The sequence below is a fragment of the Scatophagus argus genome, chromosome 5 (genome assembly GCF_020382885.2).
Source record: "Scatophagus argus isolate fScaArg1 chromosome 5, fScaArg1.pri, whole genome shotgun sequence".
Lineage (NCBI taxonomy): Eukaryota > Metazoa > Chordata > Actinopteri > Scatophagidae > Scatophagus > Scatophagus argus.
Window position 1 is genome coordinate 26,821,801 of NC_058497.1, and position 27,560 is coordinate 26,849,360.

General features: G+C 48.6%; 2 protein-coding genes and 2 non-coding genes across 5 annotated transcripts; 2 read left to right on the top strand and 2 right to left on the bottom strand.

Moving 5' to 3' along the window:
* Nucleotides 1-1,742: 1,742 nt before the first annotated feature.
* On the top strand, nt 1,743-16,144 carry clip3 (CAP-GLY domain containing linker protein 3). Of its 2 annotated transcripts, XM_046390136.1 has the most exons (15): nt 1,743-1,868; nt 5,737-6,182; nt 6,651-6,790; nt 7,907-8,000; nt 8,235-8,396; nt 8,494-8,612; nt 8,783-9,019; nt 9,631-9,681; nt 9,810-9,945; nt 10,344-10,493; nt 10,659-10,790; nt 10,940-11,063; nt 11,228-11,295; nt 11,723-11,795; nt 12,168-16,144. In XM_046390136.1, exons 2-15 carry the CDS (start codon nt 5,759-5,761, stop codon nt 12,220-12,222), a joined length of 1,965 nt encoding a protein of 654 aa, XP_046246092.1. In that variant the 5' UTR covers nt 1,743-1,868; nt 5,737-5,758; the 3' UTR covers nt 12,223-16,144. The 2 variants fall into 2 exon arrangements, with proteins under 2 accessions (XP_046246092.1, XP_046246093.1); XM_046390137.1 differs by lacking the exon at nt 9,631-9,681.
* A 516-nt stretch (nt 16,145-16,660) lies between these two features.
* Nucleotides 16,661-18,251, bottom strand: dharma. The gene is made up of 3 exons (XM_046390247.1): nt 17,638-18,251; nt 17,296-17,504; nt 16,661-17,186 (listed from the first exon to the last, which is right to left on the bottom strand). The coding sequence occupies exons 1-3, from the start codon at nt 17,966-17,968 to the stop codon at nt 17,106-17,108; spliced, it is 621 nt and encodes a 206-aa protein (XP_046246203.1). The 5' UTR covers nt 17,969-18,251; the 3' UTR covers nt 16,661-17,105.
* A 3,369-nt stretch (nt 18,252-21,620) lies between these two features.
* On the bottom strand, nt 21,621-21,712 carry trnar-ucu. The gene is given in 2 exon segments: nt 21,621-21,656; nt 21,676-21,712. It is a non-coding gene; the product is annotated as a tRNA-Arg (tRNA).
* A 1,869-nt stretch (nt 21,713-23,581) lies between these two features.
* On the top strand, nt 23,582-23,673 carry trnar-ucu. Its single transcript is given in 2 exon segments — nt 23,582-23,618; nt 23,638-23,673. It is a non-coding gene; the product is annotated as a tRNA-Arg (tRNA).
* The last annotated feature ends 3,887 nt before the right edge of the window (nt 23,674-27,560 follow it).

The following is a 27,560-nucleotide window of genomic DNA, read 5'->3' on the forward strand; positions in this document are numbered from 1 at the left end:
ACGTTTAACCCTCACACACCTTTTGTTAGCTGAGTTAGAGCAGAAAGTGTGATGAGGATCAGAGTTGGATGATCCTCAGTTGTTGATGTCTCACTGTTAACCTTCTCAGATTCTAGAAAACAGTTAAAATTGGCTTCCACTCAAACAAGTACAACATTAAAGGTTCACCGTCTTTCAGGGGGGTCCAAGCAAAAAGGACTGATTTACTGTCACTAACTGCTGCCACAGGTAACACAGTGATAGAATGTGTGTGTACGTTTGGTCGTGAGTTTCATACACTTTTTTAATCAAACATCCAAAACCAAAGTTTTCGTCAGATGGGGCACCGTGGAACCAAATCTTATGAGGTGGACGTCATTGGTGTTTTGTGTTGACTTGGAAAAGTTTGAGAGTAGTTCATCTTGTTTTTGAATTCAAAGTGTCAGACTGCAGTAAAAATCCATGGTTGTATTCTTGTTAGAATTACAGAATGGACACTGGTACAACCAGATAAAAATCCAGCTAACACTAACATGTCCTCAGCTATTGCAGGTGTACCTTGTCTCTACGTGTTCCTGTTACTGGCCGTCGACAGATAAGGTTAATGTTTGAGTCCGCGAGTGTTTCCTCTTTAATGTTTTCTCCACTGAAACCCCCAGCTGAAGGTAACGTAACCCTTTGACGCTTGCTTTAATTAACATTAGCTCATCCACTAATAAGCACAAGTTAACATCACAGCGAGGACTGACTGACTGACAACTGATTCTCCTTTGAATCCAGCATGGAAATGAAACATTGACTGTCACACTAACAGGACATTTAGACACATAAATGTTAACGTGTCTTTGTTACACCTGCCTTTGGTCATATGATTCTGTGGGTGTGTGCTGATTGGTGTTTTTAATCTTTAAAGGGGAATGTTGATATGATGTCCAAAATGTCTTGGTTTGCTGAAGCATTAAGATTTTCACTGGAAGTCAGGGGCCGAGCTCAGACCCTGAACAACAGCCCCATGAGGAGGGGTGTCTGGATACTTCTGTCTATATAGTGTATATAGGGCAGTCGTGGATCAGCGGTTAGGGTGTCGGACCCGTAACCGGTGGATCGCTGGTTCGATTCCCCGTCCCGGTGTCCATGGCTGAGGTACCCTTGAGCAAGGTACCTAACCCCCACTGCTCCCCGGGCGCTGCACGCGGTCGCCCACTGCCCCGGGTTTGCTGTGTGTGTGTGCACGTCACTTGGGTGGGTTAAATGCAGAGAACAAATTTCGTTGGAGTGAGTTCCCTCCAATGACAAAATATGTCACTTTATTATCTTCCAACTTTCTTTCCTGGGTGGATTAAAAGGTTCTTAATATTGGCCACTAGATGGCACCAAAGGAATGACCTGTCATCCGTGCAAATCATTTAATTCCTTCAACCTTATGTTTTTCATTTTACTGTTTAGTTTGTATGTTTTCACTGTTTTTTCCTTGTTAGTTATGTAGACTCATCTTATGTTTGTGAAACAGAGCCTTACTGATGTCACAGACAAACGCTGAAGGGAAACATAGCATTTATTACACCATTTGTTTTAATTTAGGGCGATTTGTAAAAGTGAATCTTCTATGAGAACATTTTAACAGGTGAGATACTTCCTAAAGACATAATAAAGAGGTAACGTGATACACGAAGCCAGACTAACCCTCTGCCTTTTAAAGAATAAAAATGTTCCTCCGTTTGTTTGTGGGAAACGTTTTTTACCGCGTGACGCCAGCAGAGGGAGCTGAGGAGAGGCAGGCAGACAGCAGGAGAGACAGACAGGAGAGACAGACACACGGAGGAGAGCCGTCGTGTTGTTTCCGAGGAGAGACGCCCCACATCAGCCAGCATCCAGCGGCTCGTCTCCAGGTAAAAACACCTTGTGCTGCTCACGTGTGGCCGTCAGGACTGCGGCGTGTTGCGGCTCATCGCTGGCTGTTTGTCCCGTGCTGTGTCGGGTTGTTGGTGGGAAGATGGAGATGACGAGGGGCGCTGTTCCAAACCTGTTTTCCTGTGTGACATTCACTGACCGCCACTCTCAGTCCGTTTAAAGCGAGCTCGGCCTGTTTTTAATATCTGCGTGATCCAAGCGGTCAGGCCTTCGTGCGTTTTTGTGCGGGTGCGTGTTTTCATTGTTCGGCTGCGGGGCGTTTTTCCCACGCTGCACCTTACTACGCACATTGGCACAAACCGCGAGCCGGGCCTTCCTCGCTGTGGATCTGCTGCTCTTTGTCTGTCTGCGTCGTAAACATCGCCGCTGGGGGTGAGCTGAAGGTGTGCGGGACGCTGGCTGGCTCATCTGCGCGGGTTGTGCGGTATTTTGTGTCTCAGGTTTGTTGTAAAATGGAGGCTGGATGGAGGAGGGGAAGATGCTGCCATGGCTTCCCTCCTCCTCCTCCCCCTCTTCTTCTTCCTCCTCCTCCTCCGGCACATGGTTTTCACACACCCAGCAGATCATCCTGATTGAGCCGGGGGAACCGTTAGACCGCCGGGCTCGGACTTTGAGATGAGGTTCCCACAGTGAGTGAGTGAGTCCTCCAGTCCAGGACTGTGGGACTGAGTCAGGACAAGGGCGTCATACAGTAAGTCTGTCAGTCTGTCTGTAAAGTCAAATGGGAGAAATCTTTTAGTGTAATACGCCTCATAGCAAGAAGGTTTCAGGTTCGAATCCCGGTCTGGGCCCTTCGGTGGGTTTTCTCTGGGTTCTCCAAAAACAGGCTCATCAGGTTAACTGGCTGCTGTTTGTCGTCCTGAGGTGAGTTGCGAGGTGCGACCCTGATGGATAAGCGGTATAGAAGATGGATGATGGGTAAGATGTTGTTATATTTTCATTCTTTGGAGCAGCTGAATGTCTGCCCTGCAGTTGGACACAGCGTAGAAGACGACCATGTGATGGTCACGGTCCCGACTGCTTTACTTGTGTGTCCCTCCTGTGTTCCCATCCTGCACGGGCCTCCAGGGTTTTCCCAGCCTATCAGCTCCTTCCTGGCTCCCCTGTTTCTTCACCTTGTCGTCGTCCTCCGAGCGTCTCCGCCCGTCCCTCCACCTGCACCTCCTCACTTTGTATTTGAGTTTTATTGTTGTCAGTAAGCAGTGAGATCCTGGATCCTGTCTGCCTGCGTTTGGGTCCAGGATCTCTGCTCACTGAATGCTGTAAACACAACGAGTGCGTCATTTCCTCGTGCAGCCGCAGACGAATAAACTGAGAGGCAGCATCAGCTCTCACCGTCCTCGCACGCCGGCTCGTCCTCGTTAAGGTTCCCCGCTCGCGATCAGAAATGTGTGTTCATGTTTCAGGTTTTGTGAGGAGAAGTGTCAGTTCGTTGGCCTGTCCTGTATCAGGCGGGCTGTGACTTTTGAGGCTGCTTTGTGATGCCCAGCTGTCCTCGTGTTCCACGTCTTTTGGTCCGTGCTGACTCACGCGGGGGTGTTGCGTAACCTCTGTGGAGGCCTCAGCTGAGTCCTGGTTCAGCAGACGGCGATTACTGTTGTGTTCAGGCAGGACTCGACCAGCTGAGACCTCAGATTACATAATCCACATTACACAGAATTACTTTAAACACAGGAGTCAAATCGCCCAAATGTGACAGCTGGACACGTTTGATGTTTGGGTCAAGTTTGCTCAGGATGGTGTCAGCTGACAGCAGCTGTTAGCTTAGCATGTAGCTGCTGCTGCAGACTCGGAGTAAAACGCGACAGAGCTGCTGTTGGACTGGTTTTACTGGCTTCTAGTACTGGCTGAACATGGCTGCTCTGCTCTGAATGTGGCGTCGGCGACTCTGCAGCTCAGACGGACCTTCTGTTCGTGTCTCATCACTCTGAGCTGGAAGTCGAATTCGGCTCATAACGCCATGTAGTTTACAAGGTGAGAACGTCCCGAGAGGGTGGGTCAGACACCTGACCTTCACCCAGGAGGCCAGAGCTCGCATCCTGAGTGAAACCAAACGTCACCAATCCAGTCCTAAACCCAACCATTTAGTCTTTGTGCCTGAACTAAAGTCGAGCTTCGTGTTAAGCTCGTGTTTGGTTTGTGACGGGAAGTCACCTCGTCCATCTTGTCCCACAAAGACACGTGACGAGGCGTCGGACCAAGCGAAGGTGTCAGAAACACATCAGGTTTAACCTTAATTTAAAAGCCAAACAGGATGAATACAAAAACACAAACGAGCAGAAGAGCAGTACAAGTTCACAGCAAATGTTAGAGAAACACAGAAACAGTTTGAAGCCAAAGAATCAGCTAAAACACAAACACATTTGAAAAGCTGGAGGATAGAAGAGGCTCTCTGTGCTAAAAGCTTCAGCAGACTGAGCCTGACAAATGGCCTCCAGCAGGCTGCTCCTGAGCCGAGGAGCCACAGGAGAGAAGGCCCCGCCAGGCCCCGGAAGGCCCCGCCCCGCCCCGCCCCCCAGGGGACGAGAACATACAGCTGAGATACACATGTAGAAAGAGATCTGGGAACACTCAAGGACTTGGAAGTTTATCCTGAAATGAAGGATGCATGAAGGATGCATGAAGGGCTGATGTGGTCTCGTGTCTCGGACCTGGTTAGCAACTGGGCAGCTGTTCTGTTCCGTCAACACAGAAGTTGTGATCGGCGGATCTATTAGATCAACAACCTCCGCCACAATCATGTCATTTTTAAATATGGAATGAAATCAGAACTGAATGTTTTACCTTATAAATATCGAAACACTTTTTCTGTTTAAAATTGAAGACAGTGTGAATGATCCACTTTAACTAAGACTTTTATTAGATGTGTCAGCTCATGAATTCATCTGTACGTTCTGTGCTCTCCTTCCTTCTCGGATGTCTGATGACGGAGGAGGAGATGGACGGTTCGATGATGGAGGGAGTGGCTGCTGGACGGATTTCAGCCTCTCGTCCATTTGCTAAAGTGGAGAGTAGATTTAATCCGGTCAGGCCTGTCGACAGCTGATGATGGACAGGGAGCGTTAGCATTAGCCTTTTAGCTGCTGCCATTATCAGTTTGACGCAGTGGGTCAATTAGCTTGCTCACACACACGCACACACACGCGCACACGCGCAGAGCACTTGTCAGGAGCAGAAACAGAGAAAGGCTTTGTGCTGTCCTGGATCTCTGTGCTGGTTCAGACAGGATAAGTTCAAATCAGACCTGCTGATGACTGGCTGCTCGGTCGACGCTGATGGTTTGTCAGTTATTGTGGTTCAGGTGTAAATAGTGACACATTTTCCTGTGCACCCCAGATGGTCAGGGGTTTCCAACGGGAAACTGAGCCAGCCTGATCCCAGCAGCTGACGGTCTGGACAGCCAGCACCCGATCACCTTTGTCACCTGGGACCAGGAGTTGAGATTTTGGAAGCATTTAGCATCCTGCCAAAGGATCTCAAGCAGTGAGCCGTGAATTTTGCCCTCAAATAAGTCCAGTGTGAGGGTGTGTTGTCAAAGCTTCAGCTACAGGGGGTCTTCACTTTTACTTCAGCTACTGAATGTTGACTTTGTTTGCATTGTTTGGAAGTGTGATGGGGATGTGGAGATATCTACAGAGGCAGAATCAGTTCAAACTGATGTGCTTCTTAGAAACGCAGGGACGTTTAAGGAAAGTCTTTATTAATATACTACTGAAAACATTTACCTTTCACAGGTTATGAGGAAAGTTTGAATAATCAGGCTCGACCTGTGAGCAGCACAAACGCTTTGAGCCTGTAAAGATGTGGTTCAGAGGGTCATCATGTTTCCTGCCTTCTCTCTCACAGGCCCCGCTGCAGCATCCTCATCATGACTAAAGAGGAGAACCTGGAGGTGCAGGAGAAGGAGAGGCACGACCGGGAGGAGCAGGAGGAGGGGAGGGTCCAGAGAGAGGAGGAGGAGGCGATGACCGAGGAGGAGGAGGATGAAGAGGAGAAAGAGGACGAAGAAGACGAAGAAGAGGACGAAGACGAGGAGGAGTATGAGCTAGAAGATGAGCGGGAGGGGGAAGAGAGGGTGGATGTGGACGAAGAGGAGGAAGACGAGCAGGAGGAAGAGCGGGAGGAGAGAGAGGAACGGGAGGAAGAAGAGGATCCATCCGCTGGCCAGGAGTGCGAGGCCGAGGCCGAGGCCGAGCCGCTGTCAGTGTCCGAATACCAGAGTCCAGCTCATGAGCCGCGCCGCCGACCCATGGTGCACCCGTCCGCCCAGGCGCCCCTGCCCAAAGACTACAGTACGTCATAGCACCTTAAACACACACTGCCAGACCACCTTAAGGACATCCTGTCAATGCCCTTTGTCCAGATGCTAGAGGTATACTCTCACCACAGCTGTAGTGAGTCTTGTCCAGAGAACAGGAAGCCAGCAGACCGGGACCAGCTCGGAGTTGTGCTCATCCACAGTCTGAGACAGACCAAGCAACACACACACTGGCAGGACTGTCAGTGCAGCTCCTGACCAGCCCAGGTAGCAGTGCGGTTATAAAAGCAGTGTGTCGCCCCCTGGGGGACAAACCGGGGGCTCCTGAGCCGATTGTAAGTGAAATGAAATCTGCCTCAGAGCTCAGACTGCAGGGCAGGCAGGAAGAGAAACTGCAGACATCACAGGTTACATTTGATTTGATGAGGTGTCAGAAACCTCTTGGCATCAGCACCCAGAGTGACCATCTGTTCACCTCCTTTCCTTTTCTGTCTCCCATCAGCCTTCACCTTCTTCGACCCCAATGACCCGGCCTGTTTGGAGATCCTCATGGATCCTCGGACCACCATCCCAGAGCTGTTCGCCATCGTGCGTCAGTGGGTCCCGCAGGTGCAGCACAAGATTGACGTAATCGGCAACGAGGTGAGAGCGCACACACCAGCAACGCTGAGACACTGTTGTGTGTGCATTTTGCTCCTAACCGCTTTAAGATGGCCGACGCGTGTCCACTTCCTCCCACTGTACAAAAGTGAAGCCAAAATATCCCTCATACGAGTGCTGCCATCTTGTTCTGTTGATGTCATTTGGAGCCAGAGTCTGTGCAGTAGCTAATGGGTTGGAGTATTGCGTTCCCATCCACACACCTGGCTGAGCCAATCAGGAGCAGCACTCAGCTGTCAATCACGACATTTCAGCCCCCTTTTATAGCAACAAATAAAGAATAGTATCTTATTTTATAAACCAAATGTACACAACAGCAGCTTCAGTCTTAATCATCAGATGATTATGATGACATCATGAAAAAAAATCAATAGCATGTAGTGACCTGACACATGACACAGCGTTTATTTTAAACAAACGCTGTGATTCGTTCTGCTGTCCTGCAGCTCCAGCCTTTTAGCAGTTGAGTTGAACTGCACGTCTGTATCGCCTGCCCTACTTGTCCTGGCACAGAGCCTGAACCCACACTGGGGTGTCATTGTCACATTGACCCACATTCAGTCCTCTGGACACACACACACACACACACACACACACACACGATGAGCAGCGTGGAGCTGCTGTCTGAGCTGTCAGAACACAGCCTGAATGAGGTGAAGGTAATCAGAAATCAGGACTGGAGGCTGCAGCAGCTGAACTGTTGTTGCAGACACGGCGTGTGTGTTCATCAGCAGCACGCATCCACATGTTTGTCATTGAAGAGGTGTGCTGATAATGACCCAGTTAAAATGGCTGCGTGCTGCAGAGGCAGAGACAAGAGGGAAACAGTGAGATGTAAAGTCATGGAGGCTCTACCATGACTCAGCACGAATCTGACTCAGCCTGGAAGAATAAAAACAAGGAGCAGGCAGAGACATGACTCAGCAATAGACAGAACGGTTGAGGGACAGAGTCGGGCAGTCCTGGATAGCCGTGTCACTGGACCTGCTTCCTGTATGTTCACCTGAAGATCTGCCGAGGTGTTAGAACAGGTGAAGTGGCAGCGAACAGCTTCCACCTGAAAACTGAACCAACTGCTGCACTTTGTGTTTGTGTCAGATCCTGAAGCGCGGCTGCCATGTGAACGACCGCGACGGACTGACCGACATGACGCTGCTTCACTACAGCTGTAAGGCTGGAGCTCATGGAGTTGGTAAGATACCTGGTCTTGATTCAGTCTTTCAGTCCGGCACGACCCTGCAGCCTTTGCAGGAGGGCGATTAGCCTGGCGTCTTTTTAGCTTTTAATTATTCACGGAAAATCTCATTAAAGACCAAAACCAACAAGGAGCTGATCCTGCTAACCGATATCTGAGGATTCAGGATCGTGTTGCTCTGCTGCTGTAAAGCCGGCGCCCCTCTCAGTCTGGTCCTCACTGTGTGTGCAGGCGACCCGGCGGCGGCGCTGCGTCTCAGCAGCCAGCTCATCTCTCTGGGCGCCGACGTGAGCCTGAGGAGCCGCTGGACCAACATGAACGCTCTGCACTACGCCGCTTACTTCGACGTCCCAGAACTGATCCGAGTCCTGCTCAAAGCCTCCAAACCCAGAGGTACGCACACACAGATCACGTCATGAACAACCGTTGACTGCTCACAAAGTCTCACACTCAATCTCCACTTCTTCTTCTTCTTCTGTTGTCTCCACAGTGCTGAACTCCACATGCAGCGATTTCCACTACGGTACGGCTCTCCACATCGCAGCCTCCAACCTGTGTCTGGGTGCAGTCAAGTGTCTGCTCGAGCACGGAGCCAACCCGACTGTCAGGGTAAGATTCTTACATGGTTTTACTTTGGCTGGGGGACGTATCTAACACGTCCTCCTGTGGACTCCAACAACAACCTGTCCTGCTCATGATTCTGTCCTTGTACTTGAAATGTAGCTGTACTCTTAAATCCTGACTTTCTGTTTTCTTCTTGTACTGTGTCCTCACTGCAGAATGATAAGGGCCTGGTCCCAGCAGACGTGGTTCCTGACCCGATGGACATGAGTCTGGACAAGGCGGAGGCCGCCATGGTAGCCAAAGAGCTGAAGCAGCTGCTGCTGGACGCTGTCCCTCTCAGCTGTAACCTGCCCCGAGCCACGCTGCCCAACTACGACAACATCCCAGGAAACCTGATGCTGTCCTCACTGGGGCTGAAGCTGGGAGACCGCGTGGTGCTGGACGACATGAAGGTCAGAAACATGAAATGTCTGTTTTAAAGCAGCTGATGGTCGGCGCTGAGCTGCCTGAAAATGTCAGTCAGTGCAGCGTGGAGCTTGTTGTCCATGCGGTTGCTTTACGTCACTTGTTTTGTGTCCGAAACCTTTGGGAGCTGTTGAAGAGCAGCTGGGCAGGGAGGAGGTGAAGTGAGGAGCAGCGAAGTCAAAGGTGGCCACACCTGCTTCGATCGAACTCGTTATGTCATCCAGCCCCTCTGAAGACACTGAAAGTCGAAGTGAAAAAGCCCGCCGTCGCAAAGAGGACAGGACAAAGTCAGACAGCTGGGTTGGACATACAGTGTGAAAAGTGACAGAGCGTAAATGTCTTCACTACTGGAGCCGTCAGTAAAGGCTGAACAAGCCTGTACTGGATTGTCGAGGCCCATACTGTCATCGATATAAATCTAGGAGTTTTAAAAGTCTGCTAGCAATTTATACATAACATAAACAACCGAATTCATCCCCCAGTTTTGTAAAGAATTGTGACCAAGACTGAGTGGGACATTTTGCTGCTTGCTCTCTGCTGGTCAGATTCTGTAACTCTGTGCTGGATGAGCTCTGAATGGTGTGTTCTCACTGTGTAGCTCCCGAAAGACAAGAGCAGAGACGACAGCCCGCCTGAAAACCTCAAACAGGTTGGTTGGACTGGGAGCCGACTAACTGGACTGACTCACCACTGTAACGCTCCCTTCCTGTTACATGGCATCCTTCTGTGGAGATTTCCCTTCTCACTTGAGCTTTTACCCCTCTTTCGCTCCCTCAGAACGGCACGCTGAGGTTTTGTGGTACCACAGAGTTCGCCAGCGGTCAGTGGGTCGGCGTGGAGCTCGACGAGCCGGAGGGAAAAAACGACGGCAGCGTGGGCGGCGTCCGCTACTTCATCTGCCCTCCTAAACTGGGTAAGAGCTGCCACCGCAGTGCCTTTGAGCAGGGCGCTGGACCCTGCCGAAAGATTTCAATCATTGATTGGTTTTGCAGTTTTATGAATACGCCAGGCCAGGCAGGACTGGATGGCTGCTATGATTAACTTCAGCTCAGTGTTCACGTCAGTGTTGGCTTCATTTACTCAACAACTGAGTGATCCAACAGCTCAGCAGTGCCACTTGGTTAGCAGTAGAAACTACTGCAGTAAATATATACATATATATATATTTTACTTTCTGGTGAAAAATGTGGAGCCAGGAGGAGACCAAAGCAGAGCTAAAAGGACAGCGAATACACAGAAACACGACCCCAACAGGACGTTGTGTTTCTGGGTCTGGAGCTTTAAGCGTCTTTGTCTTCTTTTGCCTTGCAGGGATTTTTGCCCCAGTTTCAAAGATTTCCAAGGCTGTCGATCTGACACCTTCATCTGTCACCTCCACCCCCCGAACCCCACGCATTGACCTGGCCTCCCGCCTGGCAGGAAAGACCAAGAAGGACAAGGAGAAGAAGGAGAGAGAGAAAGGTGACAGAGCTCTAATGTATTTATGTATCTGTATTTTTGGAGTGTGATGGCAGATTTCTTCAGCCTGAACCAGGATTTGGCAGATGGCAGACTGTCTGTGGTGCATTCTGTTTGTGTGAGTCCATGTGGTCAGTGTCATCGAGTGTGTTTTCTGTGTGTTCTCAGCCCAGAGGAAGAAGTCGTCAGTAGCCAGTCTGGATCCAGAGGGACTGAACGTGGAAGTTGGAGATCAGGTTCTGGTGGCTGGACAGAAAAACGGCATCGTGCGCTACTACGGCAAGACCGACTTTGCTCCAGGTCCGTGTGCTGGTCTTCAGTCGACTCTCCACACTGAGATGGGCTCAGTGCTGTTTAGTCCAGTTCAATATAAAGCTCCACCAAACCTGTCGAGATGTTCCTCCTGTAGGGTTCAGACGTGCACAGCTGAGCTGTTTGTGTCCCTGCAGGTTACTGGTTTGGCATCGAGTTGGATCAGCCGACAGGGAAACACGACGGCTCTGTGTTTGGAGTCCGCTACTTCAGCTGCCTGCCCAAATATGGAGTGTTTGCTCCGCCCTCCCGTGTCCAGAGGTGGGACGTCACAAGACCTTTTCCATTCACTGTGTCGTTGTTTTAGTTTCTCTGTGTTGTGTCCAAACAGGTGTAGTGGTGCATGAGGCACATGCTGTGCACGTGTGTGTTATGTTAAGGTCAGAAGAAGCAATAAAGTTACTGTCGTCATTGTTGTTTGTCAGGATCGGCGGCCCTAAAGACGGCTCGCAGAACGACAAATCCATGGTGAAGAAGGTCCACCAAGTCACCAGTAAGTGTCTGTTTGTCGTATGAGACTGACTCACAGGAACGTGTCGGATGCAGCCAGCTCTACCTGACTCAGTGCAGTGAAGTCCTGGCCTTTGTCTGGTGACTTTCGTGCCTGTGGTGTGTTCTGCAGAGATGTGATGTCGACATGATGATGCACAGATCATCTTCACGTGCGTCTTTGCTGAGAACCACACATGATGTGGACTGAGAGGCTTATTGAGGCTCTGTGTAGGAAACACTGAACGTTAGCGAGCATCAGATCCTGACCGTCCTGTTGGGGTGTCACGAGGTTTAAAGAACCTCACACTTACTGTACACCTGAACAGCTCACCGGGTTGTGGGTTTGTGTTGTGATGATGACCTTTACATTTCGCCCATCAGCGATGTCCTCCTTCTGTTAACGTCATTTCTCTGTTTGTGTGCTGCAGTGTCACAGCCCAAGCGTAACTTCAACACGATGCGTTCTCCTAAAGACCTGACGTCTGAGAGCTCCATATCCAGGTGGGAACAGGCCTCTGAAAAGTCTCATGTCTTTGGACTCTGTGCTTTAGTTTTTCATTTCCATGCCTCTTTATACTTCTACGTCACTACATTTCAGAGGGAAATGTAGTACTTTTTACGCCTTTAGAGGTATTTGTCGGCTATAGTTACTTTGCAGATTGAACCAATAGATTTAAAATGAGCTCCCCTTGAACCAACTACAGCAGTGAAGTCAGGTGAGTCGCTGTGGTAATGAACGCAGCACCTGTCAGCATAAAATCTGAACCCTCCCCCTGCATTTCTTCTTGTTCCTCATCTTTTTCTTCTCTGTTCTCATGCTCTTTCTCCTCCTTCTCCTCCTCCTCCTCCTCCTGTTTCCTCCTCCTCCTCCAGGTTGCTCTTCTGCTGCTGGTTCCCGTGGATGCTGCGTGCCGAGATGCAGTCCTAACCTCCTTCCTCTGCCCCTCCACTGGATCAGTCTCTCTGCTCTTCATCTTTTACTTTCTGTACTCTTAAGTGTCGCCAGTCAAACTTCTTGAAGTGAAACCCCGTCTCCCTTTCTCTCTCACTCTCAGCTCAAATCCCTCTTTCTTTGCGTTCTATAGCAAAATCTATAGTGCCTTGTATCTGATCAAAATGTCCCGCGTTCCTCCAGTGAAACTGAAAGTCTGGCTCTGCTAAAGCGATTCCCCTCAAATATTCTCTTAAAACCACTTCTCATTTTGTTTCAGCGTGTTGTCATCTCACCATCCCAGCTTGGTGTTTGTCCACGTCGTGTCTCTGTTTGGGGCTGTTCGGTTTCTCTAGGAACAACCGCACACACACGTGTGGCTGTCTCATCAAGTCCTGTCTGCGTGAGTCCTGATTGGACGAGCCCTCAGACATTTGTGACGGAGCCAGTCAAAGCACGAGGCCACAGTCACACACACACATGAGGTTAAAACCGGCCAATATTCCCCTCCCTTTGGCTTCCACTGTGTGCGAGCGAAATACTCGCTTCTGCTGGAAAAGCTTATTTGCATCTTGGAGAATTTGACTTTGAACTTTGACGGGCGAAGTTGCCGCCTCAACCGATAGCAACAACGTGTGTGTGTGTGCGCATGTCCCGTTAATCTTCTCTCATGCTCGTGTCACGTGACACTGGTTCTGCTCAAAGCGTTTGCGTAGAAAATGTTTTGGGTACACAGTTGTTGGTTCGTAGCCCAGATGTGGCTGCTGCCTCCTCACTGCTCATCTGTTCTCTGGTGTGTTCAGGCTGCGTCTGCGGCCCTGAGGCCCCGTTAGACACATCAGCTAAGGGGTTGTGGGACAAAATGTGGCTCCGCTGAACATGTTTCACTGCAGCCTGGAGCTGGAGATGTTTGAGGTTGTCCTCGGAGAACCGTGGTTACACAAGTGACTGTGAGGGTAAACGTCAGTAGTTTCATGACGTTTCAGTTTCTGATAACCTCAGACTGTGTGTGAAGAACAACATGTGGAGGCTGAGATTTTACAGCAGCTTCAACATTTACGCATCTGTTGTCCTTCAGCAGGAAGTCTGAACACAGAGAGAACAGCTGGATTCGACTCAGATCCAGTTCATTTAGTCTTTAACAGATGAAGTACTCTAGTTAGATACTACTGAACGCCTTAGATTGTTAATCAGTATATTGCCAAATACGTTAGTCCATCTAGTTGGAGTTAAAATACATAATATTATAAAAATCGGAATCTGTTGTTAACCAAAAAGTGCTAACAGACCCAAAACGACGGCTTTCTTTTTCTGAGTGTTTTCAGCTACATGTGATGTTCATGTTTTTGTGTTGCTGCCATCATGCATCATGCATCTGAAAATAATCTTGATTTAAATTTAATCTGAGCCATCTGATTTAATCTGACATTCATTGATTTTGGAGTTAAATTTACATTGTGCAACACCTCATTACAACATTGCTCTTCTCCATCTTGAGCTTTTGATTTCCTAAATCCTGGATGAGCTCTTCAGAGTCGGTGATATTTGTAGTTTTCCTCTCTTCTTCTCCTGCCTTCTTCTCTCATCCTTCTTTCTCCATTTAAATAAGACTTAAGTACGTTTTGTGAATGTGAGCATCTGCAGAAACACAGTTAATATAAACCTACGTGTGCTTAATGTTAAAATCTCTCTTGAAGTTTGTGCATAACTGAAAACAGCAATATGTAACCAGTGTAGGTGACTGTGTGTGAAAACGGTTCCTGCGTTAATGTTTCGTTACACTACAACAGAGAGATGAACACACTCGCGCTCTGATGGCCGAGGCTGGCGGGGACGAGACGCCGACACACGGCAAACCTTCATAACCAGCCTGTCTGGTCTGTGGACGTGTGGACTGCGTGGCCTGTCTGCAGTTACACCCGAATGACAGCGAGACTCGAACAGACGACAGCAGCGAGCGAATAAGCACTTGACTTTACGCCACAGCAAATGCTCTGTGAGCGTTGTTAGCTAAACCTATAAATGACGTGTGTTTTACAAGCCGAGTCCTCACGTTGATTCACACAGCTGATGTTTGTTGGATGTAAACTACGCAGATCCGGAGCCGCGTGCGTCTGATTGGGGATTTGATTTGAGATAATTTAATGATTCTGTGATTGTCAGGCCGTGTTCAGTTGGTTCACATTTCTTCACACATTTTATCTGAGCGGAAACTGGGCTGAACCTTGTATCTTGAACCCCAGCAGCCTCTGAGTCTGGTCCTTCTTCGCTCTGGTTGTTTGTCTCGGTCGGTCTTTGTGCCCCGCAGCCTCGGCTAAAGGAAACACTTTGTGGTTGCTGCTGCACACTGTTGTTGTTCTTTTTGTGTCTGTGGAATCAGCTTCAGCGTTACACTGATGATAACTGCAGCGCCTTCACTCATCAGTCGAGCTGTCAGCTGGTTTAATCAGCTTGTTAAGGTAACTCTAGTGGAAAGAGCAGAAATGTGCAATGACTGTTTACGCCACAGATCTCACAGAGAACATTAGTTTCATGTCAGCTGTTGTTGAACCACTTTGGGTTTTTGAAGCTGTGCTAAAAGTGTTTGGAAGACACTTTCTTGATGTGATGTTAAGACAATATGCAGATGACTCACAGCTTTACCTTCCTGCACTGATGCTGTTTCCCCTGCTGTCCTATCCAGACCTGATGAGCTAAAGTATCTCCACACGTTGTAGTTCATAACTTCACACATGGCTAAAAGCTCCACACATCAGGACGTGCTGACTCAGTGAACACAGTGGACCTCAGTGATGGTGACGTTTGTCTTAGTACCGTCAACATGTCCCAGTGAAGCCTCTGTTGGGTTGAACTTGGTGTTCTTACTGCTGTAAATGTGGAGCTTTCTCTGGTTTGGCCACTAAGTGTCACTCGTGAGTCACCGGTTAATCATCTCACAACAAACAGGATTTCTTCTTGACATATTCTCTGTTTGCTTTGCTCCATGTAAAGGACTGCACTGCTTTTGCCTGTTTTAGCTCTTTGACTACAAACCTTCCTCCAGTTGTTACTTTTATTCCCAGGCAGCCTTTGGTTCCTGTTCATCTCTAAGAAAATCAAAGTGAAACCAGCTGCCGAACCTTTGCACTCGTGTCAGAAAACATACTCGCTGGCTGCTTTTCAGAACATCAAACGAAGAACGCCTGAAAGCAAATACAGACTGTGAATATTTATTGCATCAAAAAGGCTGCTCAACTATGACAGCAAGACTCAATGGCAGAAATAATTCTTTTGAATAATAATTCCTCCATCGGCAGCAGCCAGCGGGGGAGATCTTTCATCGTTGGCAGAAACCAAACTTCAGCAGGAGGTTTCTCTCTCTGCACGCAGTTTCACTTTCACTTCCATCACGGCTGCCTGGAAGGAAGGAAGTCAGCCGCAAAGCAGATGGATGATTCAGGATATTGTAGTCAATGGGCCAAAACATTCAGAATCTCTGATTCTGTCCTTTAAATTCTCTATAACCGGTCGTGTTCGTGTCTGAGAATAGAACCCATTCTCATAGAAACTACGTCAGCACTGGCTGTTACACATGAATACGTCTGAAGAATATACAGTATATAGGCTATATTTTGATAACTTCACTAAGTGTACTTTTTGTTCTCCTGTTTTGTAGTGTGTGTGTGTTTCTTTGTGCTTGGTTACAGTCCATGTGTGTGAGTAACTCCTGTTTCAAAGAGTGTGAAGCTGACGGACGTTAAAGAGGAAACGGGAGCGCGAGCGTCGGACGTCCTCCTCCTAACAGATACTCACTGCATGCTCTCTCAGTATTTTCTGGTTCGAGTTTTTCAGTACGTGAATCTTCTTCTCATTAGCATGGAAGTGCTTCTAATAACAGTGACAACTCAATGAATATAATAAAGGATTTGATGTTTTTCTACCTCTCGCGTCTGCTGCTTCTTTGATCACTCAAACTGTGAGGTTTGGTCAGGTGTGGCTCTGCTGTGTGAATTTGTCATGTGATCACCATTTCGTCTTAACCTTTATAACAAGTATAACAAGTTTGTTTCAGACCACTGAATGTGTTTCATCTGAAAATCAGAAACCTCACAGATGTGATTAGTACAGGTTTGTCACGCTTCCGTCTAACACCGTCTCCATCTGAGCAAACACATTTACTGACGCAGAAAGTCTCCGGGCATAAAGCTGTAACTTAAATCCTGAAGACACAATGCAGTGAAGAAGGTTCAGCCATCAGAACTTCAAAAACCAGAATCTTACTGTTTATTTATACTGATGGAGATTTGGAGGTTCTAATGTAAGATGTTATCTGTAAAGTACATGGAAGTGAAGTTGTGCAATTGAAGTGTTGCGTCATATTCTATGATCAAGCTGTACCTCGAAAACTGTACTCAAATACTCTTGAACACACTTGAATATGGTGATTGTACTCCTCTGATACAGTACTGAACTCTAATGCTGCCACCTGGTGGTCAGTTTTCAGACTACACCTTCCTCAAGTTTTAGTGTGAAATGCAGTCTGAAACACAAAGTAAGAACCGACTCGGTACTGAATTCATCACATGATAACCGTTTTTATTTCGCTATGAAAAGTTTGCAGAGTTTGTTTCAAACCTACACACAGTGTCTTTAATACACCGATTCCATAAATTATATAGAAAGTTCAGAATAACTTAAATCTAGAAAACTAGAAGTCACTGAGTAATGTGCACTTCAGTGTGTCCGGGGTCTCAGACTCTCCCAGCCACCTGTGAATGCATCACCACAGATGTTGGCTCGCCAGCAGTCACATCAGGGCGGATGTCTCAGCGGGTCAGCTGACCATCGGATCAGAGGAAGGAGGTGAAGAGTTCAGCGTCACCTGTCAGGTGAGGGGCCCCTCACAGAGGAGATGAGGGGCATCTGGTCTTGATGCCGCTGCGCTGGCGCTTCCTCCGCGCTCTGCGGTTCTTGAACCACACCTGGAAACAGAGAGAGAAGGAGTTCACCTGCATGTTCTGTGGGCAGACACAAACCCGCCAACGTTACCGCCGTCAGGCCCAAAGTGCAGCCTGCAGAGGTCGGACTCACCCTGACGGTCTCCTCGCTCAGCCCGGTGCTCCTCGCCACCTCCGCCCGCGCCTCCGCCGCCGGGTAGTCGGTGAGCTCGAACAGCGCCTCGAGCCGCTTCGTCTGGCTGTCGGTGAACACCGTCCTCATCCGGGACTTGTGACGCAGCTGCGCCTGCGCGGACACGCCGGCCTGATGGTAACCATGGTAACCTGCCAGCTGCTGAGTGTCTGGGAAAAATCAAAAATAACAGTTGAAATATATATTCCTGAGGAACTTTGTTATCTAACCGAACTTTAACGTCTTGCTTATTTTTAAATCCAAAATGTGAACTGAGGTGAACCCAGCGCAGGTGACACACACCTGCGGACTCCTGGCTGCTGAAGTGCACGTGAACTCCCGGCTTTGAGTACATGCTGCTGAAGTCCACGTGGTGGAAAGCGGCTCCGTACGGACAAAACGCCTCTCCGAAGCTCAGCCCCCGGTACTGCAGGCAGCCTGGCACCTGCAGCGGGACCGGGACCGGGACCGGGACCGGGACAGGAGGTCTGGGGCTCCCGGAGTCCAGACTGAATCCTCCGGGCAGCCCCTGGATGTATCCGTCCGGTGAGACGTCCGTCACCGGCGGCTTGTGTCCGAGCTGCGGGGACAGGATGCGCTCGATGCTGAAGTCCGACACTCTGCTTCCGTCCATGACTAAAAGCTGCTGCTGAGGCCTCTGAGCTGCCCAGGTGCGCAGCGTTCACATTTAAACCGCCATCAAACACCTGGCGGCTCTTTCATATGTTAATCACATCCATGAAGTCAGACATGAGAGGAAAGGACGACTTTGATTTGACCTCTGAACTCTGACTCTTTGAACTGAGGATGACATGACAGAGTGTCTTAAACTTCAGCTTTCACTTCTCTTCAAACGCCTTCTTTATTCAGCCGCTCACATGTGCACTTCAGACTGTAGGAGTGAGCTGGCCCGTCACTAAATCTCCGTCCTATCGGAAACACGCTGTGTGATTTTGTTCTTCATTCTGCAGTGTGCGTCTGTGGCCTGCAGGTGTCGCTGGTGGTCAACAGAACGCAGACGGCCTGTGGCTGAAGCGCACTCAGAGCGCGGTATGAAGCTCCCTGTCGGTGTTTTCACGTGTGTTGTGATGATGTTCCTGCTCAGGTTGATTTAGCTGAAGGTGGAGGAGAAGTTTTTCCTTCTTCAACCTGCAGTTTAGCATCGACGCATGTGGACATTCAGGCCTTTGATCTGAACTGAAGCTGCAGTAAAAATATTCCCCTCTGAGGTGTGGTGGAGTACAAGTACAAAGATGTATGAAATGGAAATACTCCAGTACAAGTCCGTTGAGTTTGTGCTTCAGTACTTCAGGACATGTGGATGTTGTTTGAGCACAGGATGACACATCAGATGAACGGTGAAACCAGCAGGTTGTGGATCAAAGCAGTTTGTGAGCTTTTCTCACCTTTTCCTGCTCCAAACTGATCCACCCTGCAGGGACTCACTCTAAACGCTCAACAAAAGTGTCTTTGTGTCCACAGGACCGAAACAGCAGCCTCCATTATGTCTCTTGTTACTGCAGTAGTGATGATAGTGATCGTACTGTGGTATTAGTACATACAAAGACACACTGATATTTTAATGTGTTTGTTTTAATTTGAGCTGAATGGTTTCATGTCGTCCTGATGGTCAGTTTCTCTGCGTGTGATGTGGTGTGACTTCTGACGGAAGATCAATCAGTGATCAATAGCAGATCAGTCAGAGTCCTGTCTTTGAACTGCCTGTGATCTGATCGATCATTAACACCCATGAAGAGAATCAAAGGAAAGCAGACAGCAGGTCAGTGAGCCAGAGGCTGGAGATTACAGACGTGAACGTTCAGCCGTGAACGACGGCTCGTGATGAGCTCAGCTGTGCTTCATCAAACTTTAGCTTTATGGAAATACGCTTCCTGTTTCTCTTTATTTCTGTGGCTGTGCTCATATGGTTTGAAGTCATTTAGCATGTTTAGTAAACTATTCTATAAGTCCAAAAGGCAAGACTGTTCGATCTGAAGTCTATTCCTTTAACTTTATTTTCTCTGTTGCGAGTTATTTCTATAAAGTGATCTGGAATTCACAGAACATGACGCAAAGAGTTATCCATATTTATAGTTTATTTGTATCTAATGTGATTATATTGGTATGTTTTTAAAATGTCAAAGGTCACAGTAAGGCAGGAATCAGAGGGAGGAAAAGATCCTCTAATGAGAGGAGGCCTTTGTTGGCCTGAATTCTGCCAGGCTCATAAACTTTGGCAGTTAGCGTGGCTAACAGCTAACAAAAGTCCAGCAGGATGTTGGAAATTAAAAAGCTTCTTATCAGACACTTCCTTGTCTCTGTCACCGTCTTTCACCCTCACAAGTCAAAGATTTGACAGGCTTTTGGCCTCTCTGGCCTGCCGTACTTCTGCTGCTGCTATCATTTTCAGTGTCTCGATGTCTTAAAGACATGAAAACCTCTGCTACCTGTTAGCACATCCTGCAGCTGCTCACAGTCCCTCCAGTAGCTGCTGAGTGTTTCACATCAGGTGTTTGTTGTTCTTCTCTCGCTGTGTCATCTCTCCCAGCATGAGTCAGCAAAACGGTACAAAGCCTCAAACTGCTCACTGACCTGGACTCCAGACAGTCTCAGTCCTGTCTCTGTCTCCCTGTCTGTCTGTCTTTGTCTCTGTCTCCCCTTCTCCTTCTCTCTGTCTCTCTGTCTGACATGAACATCTAAAAATCACATTTCAACCAGCAGCCCATCAGCAGACTGCTCGACAGGTGGACTGCTCCCTCGCCAGGTGGACTGCTCGACCGGTGGACTGCTCGACAGGTGGACTGCTCGACAGGTGGACTGCTCCCTCGACAGGTTAAAGTCAGTGGTTGGGTGTCAGCGCTGGTGCTGGGTGTTGCAAACAGGAGGAGAGAAGGAGGTTTCAGTCAGTTTGAAACTTCAGTTTTAGTCTGTGACCCAGAGATGAGCTAAAGGCTGATCTGAGGACAGCAGGGAGACGGAGACACAGACAGAGAGGAAAGCAGGAGGAGTAATGCACATTATTTATTGATGAGGACGAGCTGGCAGACAGAGACGAGAGACTCCCTCCGTCTCTTCTGTCATCCAGACCTCAGCGCAGAGATGACGAGTTTGTGAATGAAATGCGGTCCGAGTGACGAGCCGGATGAGTCATCTCACAGTCTGCAGGCACAAACCAGTGAGGAAACTCTGACTCCGGGGGGGTCGGGGGGGTCCAAACCAGTTACGCCTCACGTTCCTCACTCGTCTCGGTTTTACTGCTCAGGCTCGGGATCAGCACTGATGTCTGTGATGCAGATACACGCAGCTACAGACTCAGTCCTGGACCCGAGCTGACCGACGGCAGGATGTGTTCTGATTGATTAGAGGCCATATGTTCACTTCATGCAGCATGGACAGGACAAGCTGTCTGTCATGAGGGACACAAACATGTTGACATGAGGACATCTTGCAGTAACGACAGACTGGCTCGCTAACACGCTGCTGAGCCTCACAGCAGCTGCAGTGTGTCGGTCCGACCAGCAGGAGGCACTGCAGGCAGCGGAGCAGACACTCGGGAAGGCGAAACCATTATGTAATGTCTCCCCAGTCTGTCTTCCCAGTCGTCTCTCTGTTTGTCTTTTATCTTTCATTCAGCCTTTCTGTCTCTCCTCTTTCTACCAGGAATCTCCTGATATGATCTGAAAACACTGGAATGAGATTCAGCTCGATTCTTCTTCTTCTGCTTCTGCTTCTCTCTCTCTCTCTCTCACACGCACTCACACACTCACACACACTCACACACACACGCTCACACACACACACACACACACTGAAGACAGTCATTAGAGAACCATCCGACCTTCACTGTTCTTCATAACCCACAGGAGACGCACACTCACACACGCACTCACACACTCACACACACACACTCACTCACACACACACACTCCCTCCTGCCGTGCTCTTCGTCACCTGAGGCGCTACAGAAGTCTTCCTCTGAATAATCTCATCTCTCTTCAGGCGCGCTTGATTTAACTCAGCTCTGCAGGATTCTTCCTCCTGCAAAGACCTCACACGGTCCCGCCCGTCTTCCTCCCGTCTGAACAATCAAACGCACCCTCGGGTTCCTGCAGAGGCGAGACGGAGACACGCAGACAGGACGTGACTGAAGCGACTCCAGCTAAGCGCAGACACACCTTCGCCGTCCCCGTTTGTCTCTCAGCTCAAAGCCCATTGGTTTACGCTGAGACTCTTCAGTTCACCAACGACCCAATCAGCTGCTCCGTTTCGCCACATGCTCAAAAGGTCGACTCTGGTGGGACTCGAACCCACAACCTTTGAATCGCTTCTCCTTTGCTTAACTAGAAGTCCAATGCGCTATCCATTGCGCCACAGAGCCACCTGTCAGGAGACCTGACCATAACCGCTGCTCACCTGGACACCTCACCTGTATGAGGCGCCGTGAGGAAACTGGACAGACGCTTGATAGGTTTCTCTTGAGTTGTACTAAATTAGTTTTTACACACAGGAGGTGAAACTGAGAAAACAATCTGAGCTGCTCATCAGTCGGTCGGTCGGTTGATTGGTCGGTTAGTCGGTCGGTTAGTCAGTCAGTCAGTAGGTCAGTCAGTAGGTCAGTCAGTCATCAGTCAGTCGGTCAGTCAGTCGGTCAGTCGGTCATCAGTCGGTCTGTCTGTCTGTTGAAAAGCTGACCAACTGGTTCAGGGTTTTGGCTGCTTGTTTAAGGGACGACAAACACACAAGATTTGACCCTTTTTAAAAAGTCACTGATGCACGCTGCTATCGGAAAGGTCACGGCCGATGTAGTAGGAAAGGTCTCACACACACACACACACACACACACACACACACACACACACACACACACACACACACACACACACACGCGCGTTTCAGCAAAAGAAAGAGTGCAGGAGGACGGTGTAATTATGCAGGGTGTGTGTGTGTGTGCTAAAAAAAGCAGTGGGTGTGTCATAAAGATGGTTAGGGCTACTGCCAGCTGATTGGTTGGTTTGGAGGTCCATATGGTGCTCTGATTGGCCGATTTGCATCACAATAGGAGCAGTGATTGGCTGGCACATGGACAATAGCAATGTCATTGGTCAGTTTAGAGAACAAAAGATTGTTTGAGGCGTTGAGGCGGCAAGGTGAGGAGGTCAGAGTGAGTGTGTGTGTCTGTGTGTCTCTGTGTGTGTGTGTGTGTGTGTGTGTGTGTGTTGTGTCTTCTGCAGCGTGTGGGGAAGAACACGATGAGTGGTATTAAAAATGGTCCCTCTGTTTTCTCTTGATTTGCTCCCAAAGCTGATCAGTTCTCAGCTCTGTGTGATGTCATCTCTGAGTCCGACAGAAATGAAACATTCAGGAAGTCATCGAGCACAGCACACACGACCTGAAACATCCGCGTTGATCCAATCAGAAATCACACGGGCTGAACATTTACTGCTCTGTGAGTACTTTGACTTTTCACACTTGAAGTACTTCTGGCTGATTGATGAGGAGCTGAAGTTCTTCATACCACAGTCTGACTGCTCAGAGTTGTTGAAAACAGCCTGCGTCTTATTGGAGGACGTCCATCTCTGTTTGTCTCACACACAGTAAGAAGGCTGACGTGAGCTTTGGGCAGCTTTCTGGATGCTTGAGACGTCCGGGTTTAATACTCTTGTTAGTCTCTAATTGGTTCACATCTCCTGTGCTCGTATGGAAGTTCAACATGTTGGTTATTGGATGCAGATTACACCCACCATGTAATACCTTAAAGGTCAGCTGTGGTGGGACTCAAACCCACAACCCACTCAGCTCTGAATCACTTTGTCTGTGTTTGTTCAGCGGTCCAGCGCACTGACCTCCCACTGGTCAGGAGGATTCTGTGAAAATGAAAAGTCACACTGACCTCAGTAAAGTAAATGAAGACTACAAATTTACCAGAAAATGTAAGAAGTTCACCATCAGACAAAGTCTGGCTCTGTTTCACAGCATGTGGCTGACCTTCTCTGCTGATTCCTGGATGGTCCTCTGCTTTGGAGAAATGTTTTGCTCGACAGTTAAGTTTCAGTATGTAATTTGCCGGGTGTTGCATGTGTGTGTTCAACTAAGGAGGGGATAAATGCAGTAGTAAAATTCAGTATGTGTGTATATAAAAATATTTATACTGCCAATAAAAGTTGATTCTTCCTCTTCTTCTTCAGTTTCAGGACTTTTTCTTAAGTGGTGAAACCTCCAACAGAAATCCACATCAGTCACTCTGTGTGGCTCTGTGGCGCAATGGACAGCGCGTTGGACTTCTAGATGAGTACTAAAGAAGTGATTCAAAGGTTGTGGGTTCGAGTCCCACCAGAGTCGAGAGTTTTGAAGTTTGTGCTGGTGAATGTTGGTTAAATGAGCTGAAGGCTTGCAGCACTTCTGTGTAGTGAAGTGAAGAACCTGCTGAACTTTATTCAACACACTAATCAAACTACTGCGACCCCTCGAATTCTGACAGAGCACACGTGACGTCCGTCAAAGTCACGCAAAATCGCGGACGACGTGTACGTGCACAAAATGTTCTGCTTTTGGACCTTATTGTGAAAAAACCTTCCCAATTCTTATGACTGTCACAATGAATCTGTTGTTCTGTAGCGCCGCTCACTGAGGTTTAGCTCAGCCAATAGGATCGTCTGCAGAGCTTCAGAACGGACCGTGATGTTAATGCTGTCACAGACTCTCCTGAGCCTCAGTGGTCTTAGCTCAGTGAACCGTGAATGTGTCATCAGAGGGCTAATCCTCTGCAGATCCACGCTGACCCTACAGCATCTACTCACCATCTGAGAACTGCTTTTGTTTAGCTCAATAACCGCTTAAGCTCAATCCTCTGAGTGAAGCTGCTGAGAGCGCCAAGAGAGCATCAGGAGTCCACTTCGCTCTTCAGCTGCTGAGAGCAAACGGAGGTTAATCAAGCATCCAACATCTTAGGAGGCCTGCTGCTTCACGACAAGGCCAACAAAACCAAAGGGATGGCAATGAGCCATTTTGGACACGCGTCTGACTGGGGTCATCAAGAGGCAGCTGAGGTTCATCGTCAGGATTTCAAAGTGCTGACAAACGTTTAGCTCACAAGTAAATTCTCCAGAGATCTTGAAGACCCTGGAATTGTCGCAGACGCATCTGCTGAGCTTCACTTCTACACAACAAATAAACCTCCACCTGTCTGATCTTTAATTTTCACAAAAAGTTCATTAAAAGTCATTAAAAGTCACATCATTTAGTCACATCTTCCAGTGGGAGGACTCACATTAAGTTCACTGATGACACGACTGCGGTGGGTCTCATCAGAAAGAAGAACGAGCCAGCCTGCAGGGACGAGGTGCGACGTCTAAGGGACTGGTGCAACGTCTCTGAACATCAGTGAGATGGTTGTGGACCTCAGAAGAGCACAGGGGAACCACTCTGTGCTGAACATGGATGGCTCCACCATGGAGACCGTCAAGAGCACCAAAGTCCTCGGTGTTCACTTGGCGGATCACCTCGCCTGGACCCTCAACACCAGCTCCACTATCAAGAAAGCCCAGCAGCGGCTCCACTTCCTGAGGAAGCTGAGGAAAGCTCATCTTCCTCCTCACGTCTTCACCACCTTCTACAGGGGGACCACTGAGAGCATCCTGTGCAGCTGCATCACCGCCTGGTACGGCAAGGACATCAACACCACGCGCTGCATCCGCAAAGCCCTCAGCAGTGTGGATGACCCTGCACACCCGTCGCACACACTGTTCACTCTGCTCACTACTGAAGCACTCAGGCTCTTACAACCAGACAGCAACAGCAACAGGTGACTGCTCAACCTGTACCTTATACCTTAGACTGTCCCGCCTGCACTGTGAGGCTGTCTCACGCGGTCCACACAGAACCGGGTTCTTTCCTATTCGCATTGTGTATAATCTTTGTGCAGTATGTGTAGTCTTGGGCTGTTTGCACTAACTTTCTAACTTCTCGTGTAGTGTTAGCGTAGCATGTGGTCTCTGGAGGAACGTGGTCTTGTTTCGCTGTTCACAGGAACAATAAAAAACACTTGACTTGAGTTTTAAAGCTCTTAAATTGACATCATCTTCCATGCAAAAGCTGAACTGCTGGCCTCCATCAGAGGCGCGTCGTCCTGTGTAGTTCAGACATGTGACCGCACAGCAGGACAGACAGAAGTACAGTCATTCGAGGACCACAGACGGATGCTTCCTGAGGGCCAAAGGTGAACACACTCATATATTTTTCTGATTAGTTTATTCAACAGTTCAGTCAAAGGCAAAATCAGAGAAGGTGAAATGAGAACATCAAACACAAGAATCCTCTGAGATTCATGAATTTTATGATATATATTATGAGTATAATATTATTAATAATATATATAATATATTATATATATATATGCCACTGGGGGCTCTGTGGCTACTGTGGGCTCTGTGGCCACTGGGGGCTCTGTGGGCTCTGTGGCCACTGGGGGCTCTGTGGCTACTGTGGGCTCTGTGGGCTATGTGGCTACTGTGGGCTCTGTGGCCACTGGGGGCTCTGTGGGGTCTGCGGGCTCTGTGGGCTCTGTGGGCTCTGTGGCCACTGGGGGCTCTGTGGCTACTGTGGGCTCTGTGGGCTATGTGGACTCTGTGGCCACTGTGGCCTCTGTGCGAGCAGACCAGCTGCTTTCACTGGTTCCATCCAGATGTTCTGCTTATGATCTAAAGCAGGCATGTCAAACCGGTCCACAGGAGGGCCGGTGTGGCTGCAGGTTTTCTTTCCAACCAAGTAGCAGCACACCAGACTTGACTCATTTAATCAACTGATCTCCGTCTTCAGACAGCTGATTGGTCAAACGGTGTGCTCTTGGTTGGTTGGCACAAAAACCTGCAGCCACACCGGCCCTCCTGTGGACCAGTTTGACATATGTGATCTAAAGCCTTAAAAATCTGACTGGTGCAAGTGAAGACCTCAGCAGCCGTAGACCTAAATTTATCAGGTCCTTGTCTCGCGTTGGCGGTTAGATTCCCTCCCCGCTCTGTGGCACATTGTCTTGGTGCGATTGTGTCGGCAGAGCGCCGCTCGCCGCGGCTGTAAATAGCCTCAGAATCAGCATCTTATGTAATTTCCTGCTAAACCTCCTTTTGAAATACAGCATTTACATAACTGTCCCCCAACAGCAGGCCTCATTTACATCAGTTCATAGAGATAAAGTCACTGCAGCAGCGTGTGTGCACTCATTTCCATACATGCAGATGAGCCACACGTGTTCACACACACACACACAAACCAGGCATTGATTTGTTGTGTCTGTCAGCCTCCTCTGCTGTGTGTGTGTGTGTGTGTGTGTGTGTGTGAGTGTACACACTCCCCACTACATGCTATCTGTAAATCCCAACAGAAAACTCATCTTTCAGTTAATCTTAATTGCTTCTGGCCTCGTCTCCCCCACTTTTCTCTCCTCTCTCTCCTCTGTGTGTGTGTGTGTGTGTGTGTGTGTGTGTGTGTCTTGTGGTTGAGCTTTGCCTTCTGTGTGTTTCTGCAGTCTGTCTTCTTCCAGGTCGTTGTCATGTTGGTTGTCCATTCTGTAGTTTTATTATGTGACATCTATTTCCTGTCAGTCCGTGCTGAAGGGCGACGCTGCGCCTCCGTTGCTCCTCCATTAAAGGACTAAATACAGTTTAGATTAAAAACAGCAGATAATAGTAATAAAGATGAATATGAAAATTATTTCATGGACCAGAACACACACTGATGTCATTCAGAGTGAGCAGGCAATGCGACGTCCTCTCGTGGTTTCCACTGTTTGAGCCCCAGGTAACCTGATGCGGACAGGTGTGTGCCTGCAGAGCACACTCAGTCAGGTGTTTTGACCTGGTGTGGAGCAGACAGACCTCCTTTAGCTGTAACTTTATTTTGAAAGGTATGAAGAGGGCAGACAAACAAATAATAAACACAGCAGGTGTGTGTGAGAGCTCTGCTCAGTGTGTTTACTGATTAAACATTAATCTTTCTGTTTACAGATCTCACATGGATCAGAGTTTTATGAATTTATGACCAAATGTAGGCCAGCAGGGCCGCATCCCATTCCAAAACTCAGCTCCACTTCTGTGCCTCAGTCAGCAGCTGTGAACAGTCTGAGTGATCAGTACACCCGGAAGCAGCTCCAGTCACTTCCGGATGTGACAGAGGACTTCCGTCAGAGTCAGGTGTCTGCTAAGAAATGGGACGCAGCCTGACGAGCAGCTTCA